Source organism: Syngnathus typhle, linkage group LG21, assembly GCF_033458585.1.
Source record: "Syngnathus typhle isolate RoL2023-S1 ecotype Sweden linkage group LG21, RoL_Styp_1.0, whole genome shotgun sequence".
Lineage (NCBI taxonomy): Eukaryota > Metazoa > Chordata > Actinopteri > Syngnathiformes > Syngnathidae > Syngnathus > Syngnathus typhle.
The window spans coordinates 8496677-8514142 of NC_083758.1; the positions used below are offsets into that span (position 1 = coordinate 8496677).

At 54.4% G+C, this 17466-nt stretch overlaps 4 protein-coding genes across 7 annotated transcripts; 2 read left to right on the top strand and 2 right to left on the bottom strand.

The window, feature by feature from the left end:
• The first annotated feature begins 600 nt into the window (after window positions 1-600).
• kin (Kin17 DNA and RNA binding protein) lies at window positions 601-3775 on the top strand. The gene is made up of 12 exons (XM_061268746.1): window positions 601-830; window positions 936-1030; window positions 1195-1238; window positions 1400-1522; window positions 1590-1777; window positions 1843-1891; window positions 1968-2019; window positions 2110-2227; window positions 2294-2428; window positions 2490-2589; window positions 2660-2760; window positions 3013-3775. The coding sequence occupies exons 1-12, from the start codon at window positions 717-719 to the stop codon at window positions 3070-3072; spliced, it is 1179 nt and encodes a 392-aa protein (XP_061124730.1). The 5' UTR covers window positions 601-716; the 3' UTR covers window positions 3073-3775.
• On the bottom strand, window positions 2849-8501 carry itih2 (inter-alpha-trypsin inhibitor heavy chain 2). 2 transcript variants are annotated; one of them, XM_061268711.1, is made up of 21 exons: window positions 8303-8501; window positions 8206-8238; window positions 8029-8067; window positions 7617-7789; window positions 7441-7545; window positions 7209-7371; window positions 7042-7149; window positions 6817-6945; window positions 6619-6735; window positions 6389-6557; window positions 6177-6302; window positions 5925-6106; window positions 5667-5852; window positions 5454-5593; window positions 5210-5382; window positions 4981-5130; window positions 4527-4640; window positions 4256-4454; window positions 4018-4190; window positions 3545-3656; window positions 2849-3466 (listed from the first exon to the last, which is right to left on the bottom strand). In XM_061268711.1, the coding sequence occupies exons 1-21, from the start codon at window positions 8402-8404 to the stop codon at window positions 3319-3321; spliced, it is 2841 nt and encodes a 946-aa protein (XP_061124695.1). In that variant the 5' UTR covers window positions 8405-8501; the 3' UTR covers window positions 2849-3318. The 2 variants fall into 2 exon arrangements, with proteins under 2 accessions (XP_061124695.1, XP_061124694.1); XM_061268710.1 differs by having other exon boundaries at window positions 8206-8241.
• itih5 (inter-alpha-trypsin inhibitor heavy chain 5) lies at window positions 4640-14141 on the top strand. Of its 3 annotated transcripts, XM_061268717.1 has the most exons (16): window positions 4640-4778; window positions 8686-8725; window positions 8806-8976; window positions 9040-9084; window positions 9172-9335; window positions 9561-9665; window positions 9752-9981; window positions 10056-10225; window positions 10294-10410; window positions 10912-11083; window positions 11140-11428; window positions 11879-12435; window positions 12528-12581; window positions 12813-12929; window positions 13002-13379; window positions 13443-14141. In XM_061268717.1, the coding sequence occupies exons 3-16, from the start codon at window positions 8872-8874 to the stop codon at window positions 13685-13687; spliced, it is 2748 nt and encodes a 915-aa protein (XP_061124701.1). In that variant the 5' UTR covers window positions 4640-4778; window positions 8686-8725; window positions 8806-8871; the 3' UTR covers window positions 13688-14141. The 3 variants fall into 3 exon arrangements, with proteins under 3 accessions (XP_061124701.1, XP_061124702.1, XP_061124703.1); XM_061268718.1 differs by lacking the exon at window positions 8686-8725; XM_061268719.1 differs by lacking the exon at window positions 4640-4778 and having other exon boundaries at window positions 8585-8725.
• On the bottom strand, window positions 13785-16917 carry tmem110l (transmembrane protein 110, like). Its single transcript, XM_061268752.1, has 8 exons — window positions 16473-16917; window positions 15711-15759; window positions 15528-15623; window positions 15312-15433; window positions 15059-15171; window positions 14899-14982; window positions 14714-14836; window positions 13785-14644 (listed from the first exon to the last, which is right to left on the bottom strand). The coding sequence occupies exons 1-8, from the start codon at window positions 16660-16662 to the stop codon at window positions 14534-14536; spliced, it is 888 nt and encodes a 295-aa protein (XP_061124736.1). The 5' UTR covers window positions 16663-16917; the 3' UTR covers window positions 13785-14533.
• Between the last annotated feature and the right edge of the window lie 549 nt (window positions 16918-17466).

Below are 17466 nucleotides of genomic sequence, written 5' to 3' on the forward strand. Positions count from 1 at the left end.
TGACGGTGAATAATGATGAAGGGATGGAATGACAAATAATGGAGGGATGCTGGGTGGCGGTGAGGAGTCGGTGAAGCGAAAGAATGTCTTCAAGACAGTGTGACCTCAATACGGCCTCATTCAGTCATACATGGCACACATAGGCTGAGCGCAACATCAAATCTCTTGCTAGCATAATGATTGAATTGGTCTCATTTGCCCTTGCATTTATATATACAAATATAGGCTGTTTGATTTGTTTTCCTTGTGTCCAAATGTCTCCAGGCTCCACAGATGATAGTTGGACCTGAGCTACTCGCTGTCTACCTCATGTGGAGTATCATGGCACTACAAAACCGGCGATACCACCAAGTACCACACGAGGGAGACAACGGGCCAAATTCCAAAAGACCTATGTCCGTTTTTTTAAACCCCACGCAGCACATATTCGGTTAGTTAACATTAGTGAATAATAATCTCAAGACAAGACTCTCCAACAAGTCCTTTCTTTCCAGGGAACGGGAGTTTCAACTAAAATTTAAACCATTTTTAAATCAACTGGCGACTTCCAGAGGGCGCAATGGACCTCTTATTAACCAAAGAAGAAGTCAAAATTATGTTCTCGCGAGATAATGACGTGCGAATCCCGGAAAGGGCAGAGTCAACCGTATTTACGCTTCGTCTCCACGGGCACATTTAGTTAAGAACCGATTTTTAAAAAGTTTTAGTTGGCCAAAATGGGGAAAGCCGATTTTTTCTCACCCAAGGCGATAAGCAACCGGATAAAATCCAAAGGTCTCCAAAAACTGAGGTGGTATTGTCAAATGTGTCAAAAACAATGCCGAGATGAGGTGAGTTTTCTCGCCGCCTTTAAACGAACCTACTACGACCTGTTGCCTCAAACGCTCATTTTTAATATCCCATAATTTGCTATTTATATGTGTGTGTACTACCAGAATGGCTTCAAGTGTCACTGCATGTCCGAGTCCCACCAGAGGCAACTGCTGCTCGCCTCGGAATGCCCAAACAAGTTCATGGACCATTTCTCCAAGTAGGTTTCTTCACCAGTGCTTGTGTAAACAAAGTGATCAATGTATATTTTCAGCAAGCAAAGCAAGTGGACCATTGGGCATTTTGGATTAGTTAGCTCAGCGACATCATTTCTGAATACATATCAATTCAATTAAATACATTTACTGTTGTTTTTCTGTGCAGCGAGTTCAAAAACGGCTTTGTGGAGCTGCTGCGGCGACGATTCGGTACGTTTGGCCATCACGCGATCCTACTCAATAGCTAAGAAGATTGGATTTGAGTTTTAAAAGGTCACAAAGCGACATCATCGTGATACGTCGAAGTAGTTGAGCTACATGTCGTGAAATTGTGCACCGTGTCAAAATGATTCCGTTTTGTGTGTGTCCAGGGACAAAGCGGGTTCACAACAACATCATATACAACGAGTACATCAGCGACCGCCAACACATCCACATGAACGCCACGCGCTGGGAAACGCTCACCACGTTCACCAAGTGGCTGGGGCGACAAGGTACGCGAGCCGGTCGCGGAAACGTCTCGCACGGGACAATGGTTCGCAACCGACGGCTTCCGTTCAGGTCTTTGCAAGGTGGACGAGACGCCGAAGGGCTGGTACATCCAGTACATCGACCGCGACCCCGAGACCCTCCGCCGGCAGGAGGAGCTGGCGAGGAGGAAGAAGCACGAGCTGGACGACGAGGAGCGCAGCGCCAAGTTCATCGAGGAGCAGGTCCGCAGAGGCCGCGACGGCAAGGAGGAGGAGGCGGTGAGTCCCAAGCGCGGCCTCCGACCCTGACGCACGCTCATCTGACGTTTTCCTCAATCCTCTAGGAAGACCCGGTTTACACCGAGCTGAAGCGAGAGCATGAAGAGGAAAAAGGTGCGTTTCCCCACACGTGCCGAATATACCTGGACGTTGTTCTGATGGCACGTGGCCGGCTTCCCTTCTTTTGCAGTCACGTTCAACCTGGGCGCCGGCACATCGCTAGCAGGTCCTTCCGCATCGAGGTACAGGGGTATAAAATGTTTGTTCTTACAAGACACTTTCTTCTACATTTAAAATGGTCGTCGGCCATCGTCTTCTTTGTTTTTCCGTAGTTCCCTCCTGGCCCCAAGTGCTCTGGCCAAGACGTCATCGGCGAAGAGGAAAGAGCCGTCCTCTGCTTCCGACTCGCGGGACAAGAAGCGAAAGTCCGCCCTGGAGCAGATCATCGAGGTAGGCTCCGTCCGGCGCCACTCGGAACGCGTGCGGCCCGGCTGACGTCGCCGCCTTGCTTCTCAGATGGAGGAGAGGAAGAAGCAGCAGCAGCAGCCGTCGCCCGTCAAGACCGACCATTGGCTGCACCCCAACATTGTGGTCAAGGTGGTCACCAAGAGGCTTGGGGACAAGTACCACAAGAAGAAGGCCGTCATCATGGTAAGCGCCCACACGCGCGAGCGTCTCGGCACGAGCGTCCTGACCGCTCGGCGCCCCGCAGGAGGTGCGAGAGAAATTCACGGCGGTGGTGAAGATGATCGACTCTGGGGACAAACTCAAACTGGACCAGAACCACGTGGAGACGGTGATACCCGCACCAGGTAGGCGATGGATGACCTTTGGCTGCTACAAGCGAGAAATGTGTAGGAAACCTAAGCGGCGTCCCCGCAGGAAAGCGCGTGATGATTGTCAACGGAAAGTTCCGTGACACGGAGGCCGTGCTGGAGGGCATCGACGAGAAGAAGTTCTGCGCTTCGCTAACGCTCGATTCCGTAAGTGGGTTTGCATGGCAAAGAAAATGCCTCTTCCTCTTGGCTTTGTGACTATTTTCGCAAACAACTCAGCAAATTGACATAAGCGTGGAGGACAAGCGAGTCTTTATTACAAGAAGAAAAATGATTTCTCACTTTCACAGCGCAATGTAGCCAAAAAGTGGTATGTTGCAAACAAAGTCGATTTTTTGTTGTTGTTGTCGTCGTTGCTACGGCAACCCAGAAAGTAAAACCATGTCTTGTCGTCCTTAGGGTCCACAAAAAGGAACGCGCGTGGATGTCGCCTACGAGGACTTCTCCAAACTGGCTTGAGCAAACTTTTTTCTCCTTCTCTAATCTACTACGTCAGAGTTGCAATATTTCTTCATCTGGCAGACAGCGCTAATTTCTTTTTTTCAAACCGGCAGATTGCTCCGATGATACCTTTTCTATCGATTCAACGCGACCAATCATTATTTCAACTTTGGGAGTAATGAACCCGCAAATAAGACATTGGTGGGAAAAAAAAAGTCCTGTTTTTTCTCTTTTCTTTTTCTCCTTTTGTTTTTGAAGACTCTCCTATTCCATTGAGAGGAAGCTGTGGAGGTCAGGGACGATGTAGGCGCTGTAGTGGCCGTCGATGAACCCTTTTCCGCTGTTGTGCACGAACCAGCAGTAGACGTCGGAGCCGCGTCGCTTGTCGCGTCTGTAGTCCTTCTGCCAGCCCCTGGGGAGCGCGGCCAGCAGAGGGCGCCACCGTTAGGACCTAAAACCTGTCTTATTGTAAGCGGGGGGGTTGACCTACCTGGTGACCTGCAGCTTGTTGCCCTTCACCTCCATGGTGGCCTCCTTCTTTTGGGGGTCGGCGCCATCGCGGATGTCATAAATGGTCACATCGGGCTCTTGGGAGAACTGACCTAAGGGGCCACATGGCGCACACCCAATCTTTTAGCGTCGCGAAGGGACAATATTTGTGTACATTGATTTCATTAGGAAGCTCAGCACCTCTCCAATAAACGCTGTGTTTTGCTCATCATGTCCGCTCTATTTTGATTGCCATCCACTCCATTAATTGTGGGAGGAATACCTTGAAGGCCAGCACTCAATTGGTTTGAAATGTTCCCCATTGAAATGAGTGGAAAGGGCCTTAACTTCATTTCAAGCCACATCATCTCTAAAGTCATCCTAGGCATCCCCCCCCCCCCACTCTATCTCCAATGCCTCCCTAACCTTGTCTTATTTCCTTTTGATGCAGCTTCCACGGCCCAATTTCATTACCTATGAGGCCGTGGACCAGTGGCGAGTACTGGTTGTCATTGGGGAGGTAGAGACCCAGGAAGTCCACGTTGAAAGGGTGCTTCTTCCACACGCGGTGGAGAAGGACCATCACCTTGATGCTCTGGTTGATGGTGACGGTGACGTGCACGTCCTTCACGATGGAGATCCTCACCCTGAATGGAAGAACGAGCGATGACGTCATCAGGCGTCATCCCACAGGCAGGCTTCATCCGCTTACCCGTTTTGGATGATGTCGGCCGTGGTGCCCCAGGTGAAGCTGTGGTTGTTCTTGCCATCGGTGAAGGCGATGTCGTCGGCGCTGACGGCGACGCCGATGCCGTCCGGCTGGTAGTAGACGGAGATGACCCCAAAGTAGGTTCTCCGCTTTCCATCGTGCGCCATTTTGTTGCCGATCAACTGTCCGTTGACCGCCAGGCCTGCGGGCGGGGCCGCAAGCAAAGTCACGTTTTGCCGTGCGAGCGGTTACGCGCCGGCCGGCGTCGTCGTACCCGCGCCTCTGTCGGTCACCAGGTTGAGGATGTGACCGGGCTCGGAGTCGATGTTGAAGCACACGTCCATGTTGCTTTGAGGCAGGTGCACGATGAAGTGAGGGTCGTTGTCCACTGGGTGAAGCCAAATGTGTGAGTGTGCAAGGTCCACTACTTGTCAAGGCAAAGTGAGAAATGCTGGCAAAAGGACTACAAAAATGGCCGCAGCTCTACGAGACCAGAAGGACAAACAGAACTCCAGAGAAGCAGCCGGTAAGATGCCGATCCGACTTTCAATCAAATGTTTGTGCTACTTTGGCTGCTTCGGGCTTTGAAAATACTCGGTGTCACTTCGACATCGTTCCTGTCAAATATGAGAATAGGGAAGCAGACGAGCACCGGCTCGTGGCACCTTTGGGTGTTTCACAAAGAACACAAAACAGCAAGGATAGGTTGGTGTGCATAGGTGCAGTACCTAAGTTGACCGTCTTCAACATGGTCCACTCCTCCGGGCCTTTTTCCACATGGCTGGGCGGGGCCGGCGTGGTCATCTGGACCCAAGGCGGAGGTTGGTAGACGACCTTCACCGGAGGCAAAGTCCTGGAACCTCCTCCCAATCCGCTCCCTGACCGCACACGTTATGGATGAAGCAAGTCGCTACGACTCCTGGCGTCAGGCGGGGCGGGGTGGGGTGGGGCCAACACCTGAGCAGCAGCCTTGCTTGGGGTCCTTCGGGGAGTCGGCCAGCAGCCTCTCCTTGCTGTCCTCGCTCTCCACCAGCAGCGCCGTGAGCGGTGTGACAAACTGATGCTCCATGGCCAGCGCCAGGATGCGCTGGGTGATCTTTCTCTTCTTGGCGGCGCTTGGCGCCAAAGACCTGACAAGTGGAGGAGGACTATGACGGACCGCTCCGTTGGCCGTTTCGTTTTGCCGTTCCATCGCGCGCACCTCTCGCTGATCATCTGTTTGATGGTGATGTAAGCCCACAGCTGCCTGGCGAAGCCCGTGAAGGAGTGCTGCTGCTTGGCCAGCTCCATGTCCAGCTTGGAAGTGTCTACCTCCGTTTCCAAGGTGATGTCCAGCAGGGCCTGTAGGACCAGAAGATTATGACGGAGAAGCAAACGTTCCCCTGGCCCCCCCTGATGCCTGCGTGGCACTCACACCCGACGCGGTGGTGAAGCTGGTCAAGGTGTCACCCTCCAACGGTTGCACCTTGCCGGCCACCACCAGCTCGGAGCCCCCAAAGAATTTGTCGAACTGGTTCTGCGTGACGTCCGACACGGAGTCCTCCGGGAACTGGACGGTGATCTTCCGCAGAAGAGGATTGGATACCTGGCTGTAGAAGTTCTGCAGGGAACGACGCAAAGTGTCGAGACAGGTTCCCGGCCGGCTCCGGCGGTTCGGAAACGGCAGGCCTACCCTGAGCTGCTCGGCTGCGTCGTGGTTAGCGAAGATGCGCTGGGCGACGCCGCGGTTGTCCATGGCGATGCGCTCCAAGAAATCGTAATCCACGTCAAAGCCGATGCCCAAGGAGAACAAGGAGAAGTCGTCCCTCATCGCCTTCTTCACGTTCTTCTGGATGGTGCTCAGCTTGATCTCGCCTGCGCAAGCGTCCGTCTTGAGCGGCTACCTAAACGACACCGTTTGACTGGCCGCCGCCACGAGACTCACCCACTGTCGGGTCTCCGTCCGACACCAGGATGATCATGGAGACCGATCGAGGATCGATGAGCCCCTGATTAGATGCCCTCACGAGCATCTGCACCGCTTTCATCAGCGCTTCGTTAATGTTGGTGCCTAGAGCGGGGGGGGGGGGGGGGAACGTCACTCGTGAGCAACCCAAAATGTTCTGAGCTCCCAAATCCGGACTTGTGTCACGGTACCTCCGACCGGTTTAATGTTCTGGACGTATCTCTTGGCGTCTGCGATTTGCACGGAGGATCCCGGGACCAAGTCTTCGTTCCAGCAGCGCACGTTGTGGTTGAAGTCGATGATACTGAACTGGTCGTCCACCGTGAGGTCGTCCAAGATGGCCTGCATGGCCTCCACCGTCTGCCGAAAAGGAGCGCAAGTCGGTCCTACCGGACCACCGCCGTTGTAAACGACGACTTACCTGTTTCATTTTGACCCCCCACATGGACCCGCTGACGTCGATGACAAACACAATGTTCTTGGAGAGCGGAGACATGTTGGAAGGCGCGAAGAAGTGGACAAAGTGGCCGTCCGAGACCTAGCGAGACCAACGAGGTCTCCGTCAGTGGCGATTTGACGGCAATGTGCGGAAGGGTCGGTGGGTGGGTCGGTGGGCTACCTGCAGCTCGCCGGCGTTGCTGTCCCGCTTGACGTCATATTTGACATTCAGGGTGCCGTCGATGGCGCTATGCGTGCAGTTGTCGCACTTCCTCTGCTGGTTCAAGTTGGGCTTGAAGACCACGTGGGCCTGAGGGAGAGAAGGAGGGAGGGAGGGAGGGAGGGAGGGGGGCGAACCTGCTAGCGAGGTTTCCACGGCCTCCATTTGACGTGGAGTCAGTCTCACCTTCTCTGGGGACTGCGTCACTGCGACCAGCTCGGCAAACTTGTCCCCAAAGTCGTTTGACGTTTCCAGCGTGGCGATTCCCTTGGGCTCAAAGATGTAAACGTCCACCTGGAGACGGACACGGGCCTTGAACTTTGCGGCTGCCGGGGTTGGAAAGGCGTGGGTACCTGCAACTGAGGCACCAGTCTCCCGGGCTGCAGGTGCAGCGAGTGCTGGTAGAATCCCAGCTTCCTCTCCAACATCTCCTGGTAATGCAGCTCAAACTCGATGTTGCTTCCGGGAGGGACGTACACCTCCGTCTTGAAGGTCTCCATCTCCTGGGAGTTTGATCTGTTGTGCGGAAACGTTCCAGTCTCCCCTCAAGTCTGCTTTGGTTTGGAGATCTATCCGGCCCAGTACCTGACGATGCCCGCGGCCTTCCCTTTGGCTCGTGCCTGAGCGTACAGATTCCTGGCCACCGTCTTCTCCTTCACCGAGCCCGTGAAGACGATGCCGTTGACGTTCCTGGGGCGGGCGCAAAAAGCAACCGCCATTAACTCTGCGTGCCGCCTTCTCGCTCTTCCGGACGCTCTCACATGGTGAAGTTGGTGATGAAGGCTCGTTTGGGGATCTGCACGTTGAAGCCGATGGTTTGGGCTTTGGAGCCCGAGTTGACCACCGAGCTCCGGACGGTGGTGTGGGCGAACCGCGACGTGATCCGACTCTCCACCTTGTAGCTCTTGACGGTGATGTCATCTCCGCGGATGGCCTGGCAAAAGTTTGAGATGGGAACTTCCCATGAAGGACATTCTTGAGCAAGTTGTGAAGGTTAAGGTCCGCTAATCTTGATGAACTTAAATGGAAATCCCTGGAACCATCTGTTCGACAACTAGGTCACTAACCCGTCAGTCACGGGAGTGTACTTCTGAACTTATTGATTTTTGGGAGCTGAGCTCAAACTCATGTCACAGTGTTGAGAGGTGAAAACAACAAGTGGAGGGGTTATACCTCAAAGTCTTCCTGTTCCTCGCTGGTCAAGATGGCTCTCTAAAACACAGACAAGTCGTCAGGCGCCATTTTGTTGGTTCTCTAATCCCTGAAACCGATCGTCTCGTTTTTTGCCTTTTGAACGATTGATTTCTCGGGGCCAAAATCGGTTCAGTCAGTAATACAGGAAGATCTCACCTTGTGTCTGTCACCGTGATTGAGAAGATCTGACTGCTGAGAGGAAGTTGAGCGTTAATGAAAACATCTCGCCAGCCGTTAGTTTGACCCCACTCACCTCGTCCTCCCATTCTCCGCCGATGACAAACTCAAAGCAACGGTGCTCATGGAGGCCCGAGAGCGCCATGAGGAGAAAAAGAAAAATCTCTTTTGGCTTCATGTTCTTAGCGCTCAGCTCGTCCTGCTAGCCAGCAGTGAAAATGCCTTGCAAATGCTTGGGATCCACACGATCAATACTTTGCAAGCAGATGGGAAGCAAACTTTGAAGCTTGACCTGCACATTGGGAGCGAGTAAACAGTGTTGGACAAGCCCACTCACAGTTTGCACTGATGTCACGCTAGCTAGCCGGCTAGCTAGTAAGAAATAACTGAATCCAATTGAAAGTCGGTCGAAGAGCCAAATGGCGTCTCCACGTTGTAACTTTCTGTCACGTCCACCAGGTAGCGGCAGATTCTGCAAGCGAGCGTCTAAATTCCCACGGTCAGTGAAGGCATCAGTGAAGTGCTGCTGCTTGGTCTAAGACCCCGTCCTTCCTTTTCTTCCTCCTCCTTCTCCTGCAGTGGGTGGGCGCAGGCTGCAGGGTCGAATCTTCTCACTAACCTTGCGACACGAGCGAAGCCAGGAAGATGAAGACCATGCTGCTGCTGGCTTCACTGCTCTCGTGCACCCTTGCCCAGGTGGACCATTTCCCACCAGGAGACCATTTGGATGACCACTTTGATTTCAACATGGTAAGTGTTTGCTTAGTTTTTTGTTTGTTTGATGTGAACCAAATGAACTGATTGTTTCTTCAGGCACCGCACAGAGTTCCACGACAGGTGAAAAACATCCTGGTGAAGGTACAATACGTACTTTGATTCATTTCGTATCATTACCAATATTGTGGAAGTTCTTGAATGCGAGTCGTCGCCTTTGACTTTGGGCAGGAGGCCAGACCTCACATCCAGGAGCTGTCCGTCAACACCACCGTCATCTCCCGCTACGCCTTCACGGCGGTGCGCTGCGTCATGCTCAACCGGCACGCCGCCGCCGGCGAGGGCGTCTTCCGCTTCCCCGTGCCGCCCGGCGCTTTCGTCTCCAACTTCACCATGTAAGCAGCACGCGCAAGTTTAGTTTGTTTGAAACACCTTTTGTGGCTCGGCCCGATGACATCGGGATCAATGAATGCGCCTCGTGAGAAAGCCGCCGCCGCCGCCGCCACGGAGACGTCAAAGTGTCGACAAAGGCCCGAGGCGCCTCGGCGTGCCGTAAACCTGCGCCGAGGGCAGAAAATGCAGTTAAGTGCTAATCCTCGAACTTTGACCTCCCAAACCAGGATCATCGCAGGGCGTGTCTACCGGAGTCGGGTCGCGCCGAAGGAGCGGCGGAGGCTCAAGCGGCCAGGCGGAAAAGCTCGGGACAAAGAGTCAGGTGACCCCAGGTGTGTGGGAACTCCTTCCTGCTCTATTTTCAAATTGTATATGCTCAAGGATTGCAGACTCCACCCATTTCTTTTTTCCGTCCAAGTTCGGAGGTGTTCCGGATGGGGACCAGGATTCCGGGCGGCGAGCGGGCCGTCTTCCTGCTCGAGTACGAGGAGCTGCTGCAGCGCCGGCTGGGCCGCTACGAGCACGTGACGGCCCTGCGGCCGCTGCAGCTGGTCAGCCGCCTGCGGGTGGACGTCACCGTGGTGGACCACTTGCCCATCACCGCCCTGGAGGTGCTTCCTCTCCGCCGAAGCCCGGCCAGGGCGGCAGGTTTGTCGCGCTGGCGAAACGGAGCCCCCCCGCGAGACAACGAACGGCGAGCGCTTCTCGTCTTTGTGCCGCAGCCAAGACGGATCCTCCCGTCACCACGACGGTCCGAAGGGAAAAGAACGCCTGCAAGGTCACCTTCGGCCCCAACATCATTCAGCAGGCCAAGATCACCACCGACGGCATCCTGGGGGATTTTGTCGTCCGCTACGACGTCCAGAGGGACACGGCGGTCGGAGACGTGCGGGTAAGACCTCTTTTGTCTCCTTCTTGGCTCCGCTTGCCAACTCTAAGGGCTCTGTGACTCATCGGCAGGTTCAAAAGGGCCACTTTGTCCACTACTTTGCGCCCAAAGACTTGCCGGCCGTGCCCAAGAACGTGGTGTTTGTCATCGACGCCAGCGCCTCCATGTTGGGTGCCAAGATCAAACAGGTGACATGCTAGCGAGCTCTTTCAGCTGACACACGTGACACGGAGCAGTTCTGAAATGTATTTTTCCGCAATTCAACTTTGAGGAAAGTCAGACATTTACATGGGGAGGGGAGGGGGTGAGTGAACAACAGTGGAACAAGGCCGAGTTGTGAGGCAGGCGGGAAGGTCAGCTTCCATCGAGTCATGGAAGCTTTGACACAAGGCTAGGCTCCGTTGCCGTGATCCCCGCCCCGACCTTCGCCGGACGAACAACGAGCGGGGTTTGATGCGCTCGCACAATGGCCGCCTTCACGGCGGGTCAAGTGTCCGCTTCTGACCGATACATCCCATGGTGATTGCAATGGCAAATTCTACAATGCGCCTACACACGCAAACATAATGTTCCCGCAATGCTGAGTGGAAAAGGCCATCAATCAGCAGGATTCTTTTTCTTCTGGGCTCATATCGCAACGTTCGACTCGTAAATGGCAAGCTAACGTTGCGCTACCTTTCCCGGGCCAGACCAAAGACGCCTTGCTGGCCATCCTGCGCCACCTGCGAGCCGTCGATCGCTTCAATTTGATCAGCTTCTCCAACAAGATCAAAGTGTGGCGAGCCGGCGGCCCGGTGCCCGTCACGCCGCTCAACATCCGAGACGCCAAGAAGTTCATCTACGCCCTGACGCCGAGCGGAGGTAGGAACATCACACGGGTGGTTGAAAATGACATGCGTGACGCGTGCGCCCGGCAGGCAGCAACACGGACGGCGCCATCCAGAGCGCCTCGGCTCTTTTCCGCCGGCGCCTCCACGGCGTCTCGCTCGTCATCTTCCTGACGGACGGACGGCCCACGACGGGCGAGTCGCAGTCGGCGGCCATCCTGGGAAAGACCCGCTCGGCCGCGCTAGACAAGTTCTGCGTCTTCACCGTCGGCATCGGCGCCGACGCCGACTACAAGCTGCTGGAGCGCATGGCCCTGGAGAACTGCGGCGCCACGAGGCGCATCCGCCAGGGAGACGACGCCAGCGCCATGCTCAGAAGGTAACTGGTCCGAAAGGTTGATTTGAACAGCAATCGAATGTAGCAGTTTGATTCCTTCAGCGCTCGCTCTCGTTAATCCTGGTCCGTCATTTATCGCCCTCCGTCCGCCGCACAAAGAGCAGCGACGCGTCGGCGCTGACAGCCGCGCAGATTAAGCCTCGGGGCCCTTCCTCGGGGCCCTCGGCTCTCGTTTGCACAGCGGCGCCAGGAATGCGCCTGTGTTGTGTAAGCGCCGTCTGAGCAGGCTTGCAGATAATAGCGCGTCCTGAGCAAACACGGCTTTGGCCGTCACCACCGAGGTCTTTTATGGAACTGAGTGAGCAAACTCCCCGGAGGGGCCGCAGGTGGCCCTTAAGAGCGCATTTGACAGGCGGAAGGAAACGCCGATGCGCCGCTACGCAAACGCTGGCGCGACACTTAAGCTAACAAGAGCGACGCGCGTGTGTCCAGCTTCTACGAGGAGATGGCCACCCCGCTGCTGTCCCACGTCAGGATGGACTACGCGTCCGCACACGGCGTCACCCGCCACCTCTACGCCAACTACTTCAACGGCTCCGAGTTGGTCGTCGCCGGCAAGTGGGGCCCCGCCGAGGCTCTCGGCGTTCGGGTCACGGCCGACAACCACGAGAAGAAGCTCGTCCTGGAGACGGACGTGGCCCTGCGGCGGCGGGAGTCGGAGGCCGGCGAGCTGGTGAAGGCGGCGGCCCGGAGCTTTCCCGAATCGGGGGAAGCTTTGAAGCGGCTGGCGGCGGACTTGGCGGAGCGCGTGTGGGCCTTCCTGACGCTCAAGGAGGAGCTTCGTTGCCGTCTGCTCGCCCGAACCAGCCGGGAGAGGGAAGAACACGTCCGGCGGGCCACCGACCTCTCCCTGGCGTACCGCTTCCTCAGCCCTCTCACCAACATGCTGGTGGACGAGGTCCCGTCGGACGGCGACGAGGTGCCAGACGACGAAGAAGAAGAAGGAACGTTACGCGAGGAAGTCGACAGACAGAGTTTAACTCTGAGAGGTAAGACCGCACCAAATGAACGAAGGCTCCTTTGTCCTCTTGCGATGTTTTGACGTGGAAGGCAACGGAGCGGCATTTGCTCTCCCTCGCAGATCAAGTTGACAGGAGACCCGCCAAGAAGTCCCTCACCATCTCCAAAACATCAGGTGACGCCACGTCGGCTCTGCGCGCGTGCCCTATCATTTGCACGGCTAATAAATAGAAGGGAAACGGCGGCGGCGGCGGCGGCGGCCCTGTCATTACGCTCGCTCTGTCATCACACGCCTCTTCATCTTGTGCTTTCTCACAAGTCGCCATGAAAGCGCCACCTAGCCAGCCGATAGATAACCTCTCATCCCGGGTCCAAATGTCTGAAAGGTTCCCCCGTTTGTCTCCAGCCGATGGCGATCCTCACTTTGTGGTGGACTTCCCTCTCAGCAAGACGGCCGTCTGCTTCAACATCAACGGCGAGCCCGGCCACGTCCTGCGCCTGCTTTCCGATCACAAATTCTCCGGTAGGTCGGGAAAGAAGCCCGCCTGCTATTTCAGCCCAGCGGCCTCAAAACGTCGGCCGTGCGTTTGTCCAGGCGTGACGGTGAACGGCAAACTCATCGGCACGCCGCCGCCGGCGGGCAGCCGTAAGCGTCGGCGCACCTATTTTAGCAGCATCGCGGTGGTGGCGGACCGCCCCCGCCGCGCCTACGTGGAGGTGACGCCCACCAAGGTCATCCTGGACGGCGCCGACCGCTTGGTGCTGCCGTGCCACTCCAGCGCCTCGGTGGAGAGCGGCGCGCTGTCGCTGGCCATCGTCGGCGGCCGCAACGTGACGCTGAGGATCGGCGCCCGCGTGGCCTTGGTGGTCCTGCTGCACCTCTACAAGAACCCGGCGCCCTACCAGAGAGACCACCTGGGCTTCTACATCCAAGACAGCGAGGGGCTCTCGCCCGGCTGCCACGGCCTGCTGGGTAAGCGACTTTTTCCATCCTCTTAACTCGTGCGGCGCTTTTGAGTCTTGCACCTCCTCGCAGGTCAGTTTCTGCACCAGGAGGTGAGCGTCGTGGAAGGAGAGGCCGGGGACCGGCCCTCCTCGGCGCTCCTGAAGGTGAGGGGCCGCTCGGTGCCGGTGGTCCGCAAGAGCCGGCGCATCTACGGCGGCGCGCACAGCGTGGACTGCTGGTTCGCCGGCAACAACGGCGCCAAAGTGGTGGACGGGCGCTACGAGGACTACGTGGCCTCGCACATGTTCGACACGGGCGACGGGAGCAACGCGTGAGAGAAGCCCCCGCTTGGTTCAGGTACTTTTTAGGACCCTGGTGTTTTCCACTGGACATTTTTATACGGTCAACTTTTTACGATCAGTACTAGTCGTCTTCCTGCGTCAGTCAACTTTTATTTTGGGCCACACATTACATTCTGGAAGGAGCACCTTGTGACCACTGGCAGACGTAACAAAAAATAAAAAAAAGCTCAAATAGCAAATACAACACCTTTGGTCCAACGAGAACAGTAAAGTTGAAGTCTGCAAGGTTTAAAAAGACTGGACTATAAAACAAAAAGTCGTACACATGCGAATAAATACACGATAGAATGAAGAATCCTCATTTGGAAGAAAAGTTAGCTTGGCCAAAGTCAAAGCAACTGCTGAGTGGCAATCATAATAATGCGCAAAAATTAGCATGAAGCTAACATTCATGTTTCAACTCCTCAACACATTCATGGAAGCCTCTTTCTGCCACTCAAAAATGGGATCGGTAAAAAAAAAATGTTTTACCACATAAAATGTTTCTGTCAATAACCAAAACAAATGATGACATGATTTCTTGCCTCTAATTCAAAACAAAAACGAGAGAAATAAAAGGAAAAAAAACAACAACAACTTGTGGTCTTCCTTGGAAGTAGCCGGCACGTGAAAATGCTGCCATCTTCCATCAAAAGGTAGATGAGAAGCAACTCTCATTGCCAAAAAGTCCCCAGCGCCAACATGGATTCATGATGTCCCATTTTCAAGTACAGCGCCCTCAGGTGCATCGTCTTTGTTGCGCTGTGGCGACCTTGTCTGAACTTGATCCGCGTGTGTGGAGGCGCTTTGCGTGTGCAGCTTCAGGTGCGGGCGGCGGCGTCACACCGCCACCCAGTCGGGCCTGGCCTGCCCCCCCGAGAACTGCACGGGAGGCGGGGCGCCGTCGTCCCCCTCCTCTTCGCTCTCGTCCGTCTCCGCCGTCAGAAGAACCTACGTAAACACTTCAGCAGGTGAGAAGCTAAGAAGAAGCAAAGCCTCTCAAATGTCAGTTGCATTCACCCGTGACTCCTCGGCGCCGCCGCCGCCGCCCTTCTTGGGCGTGACGTGGCACGAGTCGTCCGGGCTCTTCATGCTCTTCGACTTCCTCATGGTCAGGCTGTCCACCACCCAGAACATGACCGACTGCGACAAAATGGCCGTCAGCAAAGAGGCGGGGCGGGGAGTCAGCAAAGAAGAAGACTTACGTTGACGATGAAGGGCACGATGAGCATGACCAGCACCAGCTCCACTTGAGGGTTCGTGATGTAGCCCAGCAGAACGGCCTGGAGCTGGAAAGCGCAACGGCGTCATTTCACAACAACAGCGGCGCGCCTTTCTTTCCGTTCATTCGGGACGCGCGCATACTTTGGACCATCCCGGCACCAGCAGCACCAGGCTGATGACTCCTTTTTCCAGAACCATGATGAGCAGGTACGTGCCGCACTGGCCCAACCACGCCGCCGCCTGCGGGGGGTCGCCTGCCACACAAAAAAAAAGCAACTGAATCTTTGCTTTCAATCCATCCTTTGAAAGGCCTGCCCTATGTCAACAGTGACCTCCAGTGGTTAAAACCGGAACTGCACCCCTGCAGTTTGACTTGCGCTTTCAGTCAACTCACCGTACTCGCCGAACGTGAGCAGCGTCCACTGCTTGTGCTCCACCACTTTGGACACCAGCTTGACGGCCAGCCAGATGACCAGCATGCCCACGGTGGCGTCCAGCAGGAAGTTCATCAGGTACCTGGCAAAACGGCAACAACACACGTCCATTCGATAAAAGGGTTGCCGTACGTAGATGAAGAAAAAGAAAACAAAAACGAGAGAGTGCAACTGACAGTGAGCAAGGGTCCTCTTTGGTGAGCGTGGACAGGAAAACGTTAGCAAAGTGGATGAAGAGGGCGCCGATGGCCTGCTTGGATGTGTCAAAAAACCTGGAACGCATTTCAGGTGGAGATGGTGAGACAGTTTCCACCAGAGAGTTTTTCTACTCAACCGCAAAGTAAATGAACATTTCTGACCAGATCCTCCACGGTCGGCGGATCCCTGCGGGCTCCCGGAACCTTTTCACTGCAAAACAAGTTAGCGTGTTGACAAGACACTTTAGCCTCAAGCTGTACATGTATTCTTTATCTTCTGCAAAGCACCACTAATATCACTGCCGAGTTTTTCCACAGTACAATTGCCTCGAGGCGCTAATAAGTAACCGAGTGGAGGCTCATGAGGCGGCCCACATTCTGGGTGTCACAAGTTATTTATCTGCCAGTCAGCCGTTATTCCTTCCTGTTAAATAAATGCACCGTCGCCTTGAGGAAGACAATTGTGGACTTTGACATCTGCAGCCTTCAGGGAGAGAGGATTAAAAAAAAAAAAAAAAAGTAACAGGAAGTCAAATGACACTCATCACAAAAAAACACGGATTATATCAACAGGTTTAACTCAAGTAGCTGTTAAGCACAACAACGGGGGGCGGGGGTCATTTTTTTTCTCGAAGGCAAGATCGTTGAACAAACTACAAATGCACTTTATCTGCTGGTGCTTTTATATATATTTTTTTGGCTAGGGGTTATTAAAAGTGAGTGCATGAACTCACACGAATCCACAATCGAATAAAGCGTTGGCAATACGCAAGTTAAGTTCGAAGTCGCGGATTTGCTGCGCGCTCTGGGGAACGAAAACAAGACGCCACGTGTGCAAGTCATTTAGCCTTGTTTCCTGCTCATTTGTTTCTCTTTTTGGGACGGAATGATTTTTCCAAAATGCATTTGTTGCCTGCCACTCACACATGAGCGTGCTGAAGGCGACGATGGCCAGGAGGCCCTGGATGAGGACCCCGAAGCGGTCAGTCAGAGCGCCGTTGTCGCATCCGTGCGGGTTGGCCGCGTTGATGTCGCTCATGTTGGTCACCTCCAAGTCTCCGGCATCGGACAACCTCCTCGCCAGCAAAGAACCGCTGTGGCCGTACATGTCCATGGATGCTGGCGACGACTACTGCCGCGTCGCGCTGAGCTGACGGACAAAAGCGCAGCTCGCTGCCAAATCCTTGATGTCTTTTTTTTTTTTAAGTCCCCGCAATGTTGCCTTACGGTGATTAACGCGAGTTTGAGGGTTGCTGATTAGGCAGCAAAAGCAAACATACAAGTCGATTTTCTCGCCTTTCATACACGTTTCTGCAGAAGAAAAACAAGTGTCAAGTAAACACTGCTTGCAAAGGGTAGCTTCCGGTTAGGCCGTCAAAATAAAGGTATTTCGCGGCAGCCGTTCAGCAACTATTAATAATAGTTTTCCGAGTAAAGCCACCTGCAACCTCATTTTATGTTTTCTTTTTTATATATATTGTTTCCGTCTTGTAAGAGGGCACATGCTTTTACCTTTTGCTATACATCCGGTTGTGGTCCGGCATTTTGGCGCTACCTGTGGCGATTTATTTCTAATCGTTTAGTTTCTATTTTCTAAATTGATTTTGAATGTCGGTTGTAAACGTATCTGGTTCAAGCCAAAACATTTAAATGATTATTTCACTTGCGTTTTATCCTGGAAGAAGCAATTTAAGATTTAACAACTCAACAAAGAGCCTCATTTGGGTGTAAATCAGGCACATTAATCCGCTGTTAGCCTGCACGGGAAAGCAGATTAATGGCAAAACACGCATGCGCCCACCATCTGTTCAATTTGCAGCCTCGCTCGCTCGCTCGCTCGCTCGCCCGCCCGCTCGGGTTTTTGAGTTTTCGGAGAGTAGGCGGATCATGTCGTGATCTGCAAATGATAATCATGCGC

Bases quoted from the DNA above. Each gene is read 5' to 3' on its own strand.
- itih5 (XM_061268717.1), top strand. From the start codon at position 8,872: ATGAAGACCATGCTGCTGCTGGCTTCACTGCTCTCGTGCACCCTTGCC. The intron at 10,226-10,293 runs GTAAGACCTCTT...ACTCATCGGCAG, and splicing joins CGGCGGTCGGAGACGTGCGG to GTTCAAAAGGGCCACTTTGT. The intron at 11,429-11,878 runs GTAACTGGTCCG...GCGTGTGTCCAG, and splicing joins GCCAGCGCCATGCTCAGAAG to CTTCTACGAGGAGATGGCCA.
- kin (XM_061268746.1), top strand. From the start codon at position 717: ATGGGGAAAGCCGATTTTTTCTCACCCAAGGCGATAAGCAACCGGATA. The intron at 1,523-1,589 runs GTACGCGAGCCG...GCTTCCGTTCAG, and splicing joins CAAGTGGCTGGGGCGACAAG to GTCTTTGCAAGGTGGACGAG. The intron at 2,590-2,659 runs GTAGGCGATGGA...GCGTCCCCGCAG, and splicing joins GACGGTGATACCCGCACCAG to GAAAGCGCGTGATGATTGTC.
- tmem110l (XM_061268752.1), bottom strand. From the start codon at position 16,662: ATGGACATGTACGGCCACAGCGGTTCTTTGCTGGCGAGGAGGTTGTCC. The intron at 15,434-15,527 runs GTCAGTTGCACT...CCGTTTTGCCAG, and splicing joins AAAGAGGACCCTTGCTCACT to GTACCTGATGAACTTCCTGC. The intron at 14,983-15,058 runs GTATGCGCGCGT...TGCGCTTTCCAG, and splicing joins TGGTGCCGGGATGGTCCAAA to CTCCAGGCCGTTCTGCTGGG.
- itih2 (XM_061268710.1), bottom strand. From the start codon at position 8,404: ATGAAGCCAAAAGAGATTTTTCTTTTTCTCCTCATGGCGCTCTCGGGC. The intron at 8,068-8,205 runs GTGAGATCTTCC...TCTGTGTTTTAG, and splicing joins ATCACGGTGACAGACACAAG to AGAGCCATCTTGACCAGCGA. The intron at 3,467-3,544 runs GTAGGTCAACCC...CGCGCTCCCCAG, and splicing joins AACAAGCTGCAGGTCACCAG to GGGCTGGCAGAAGGACTACA.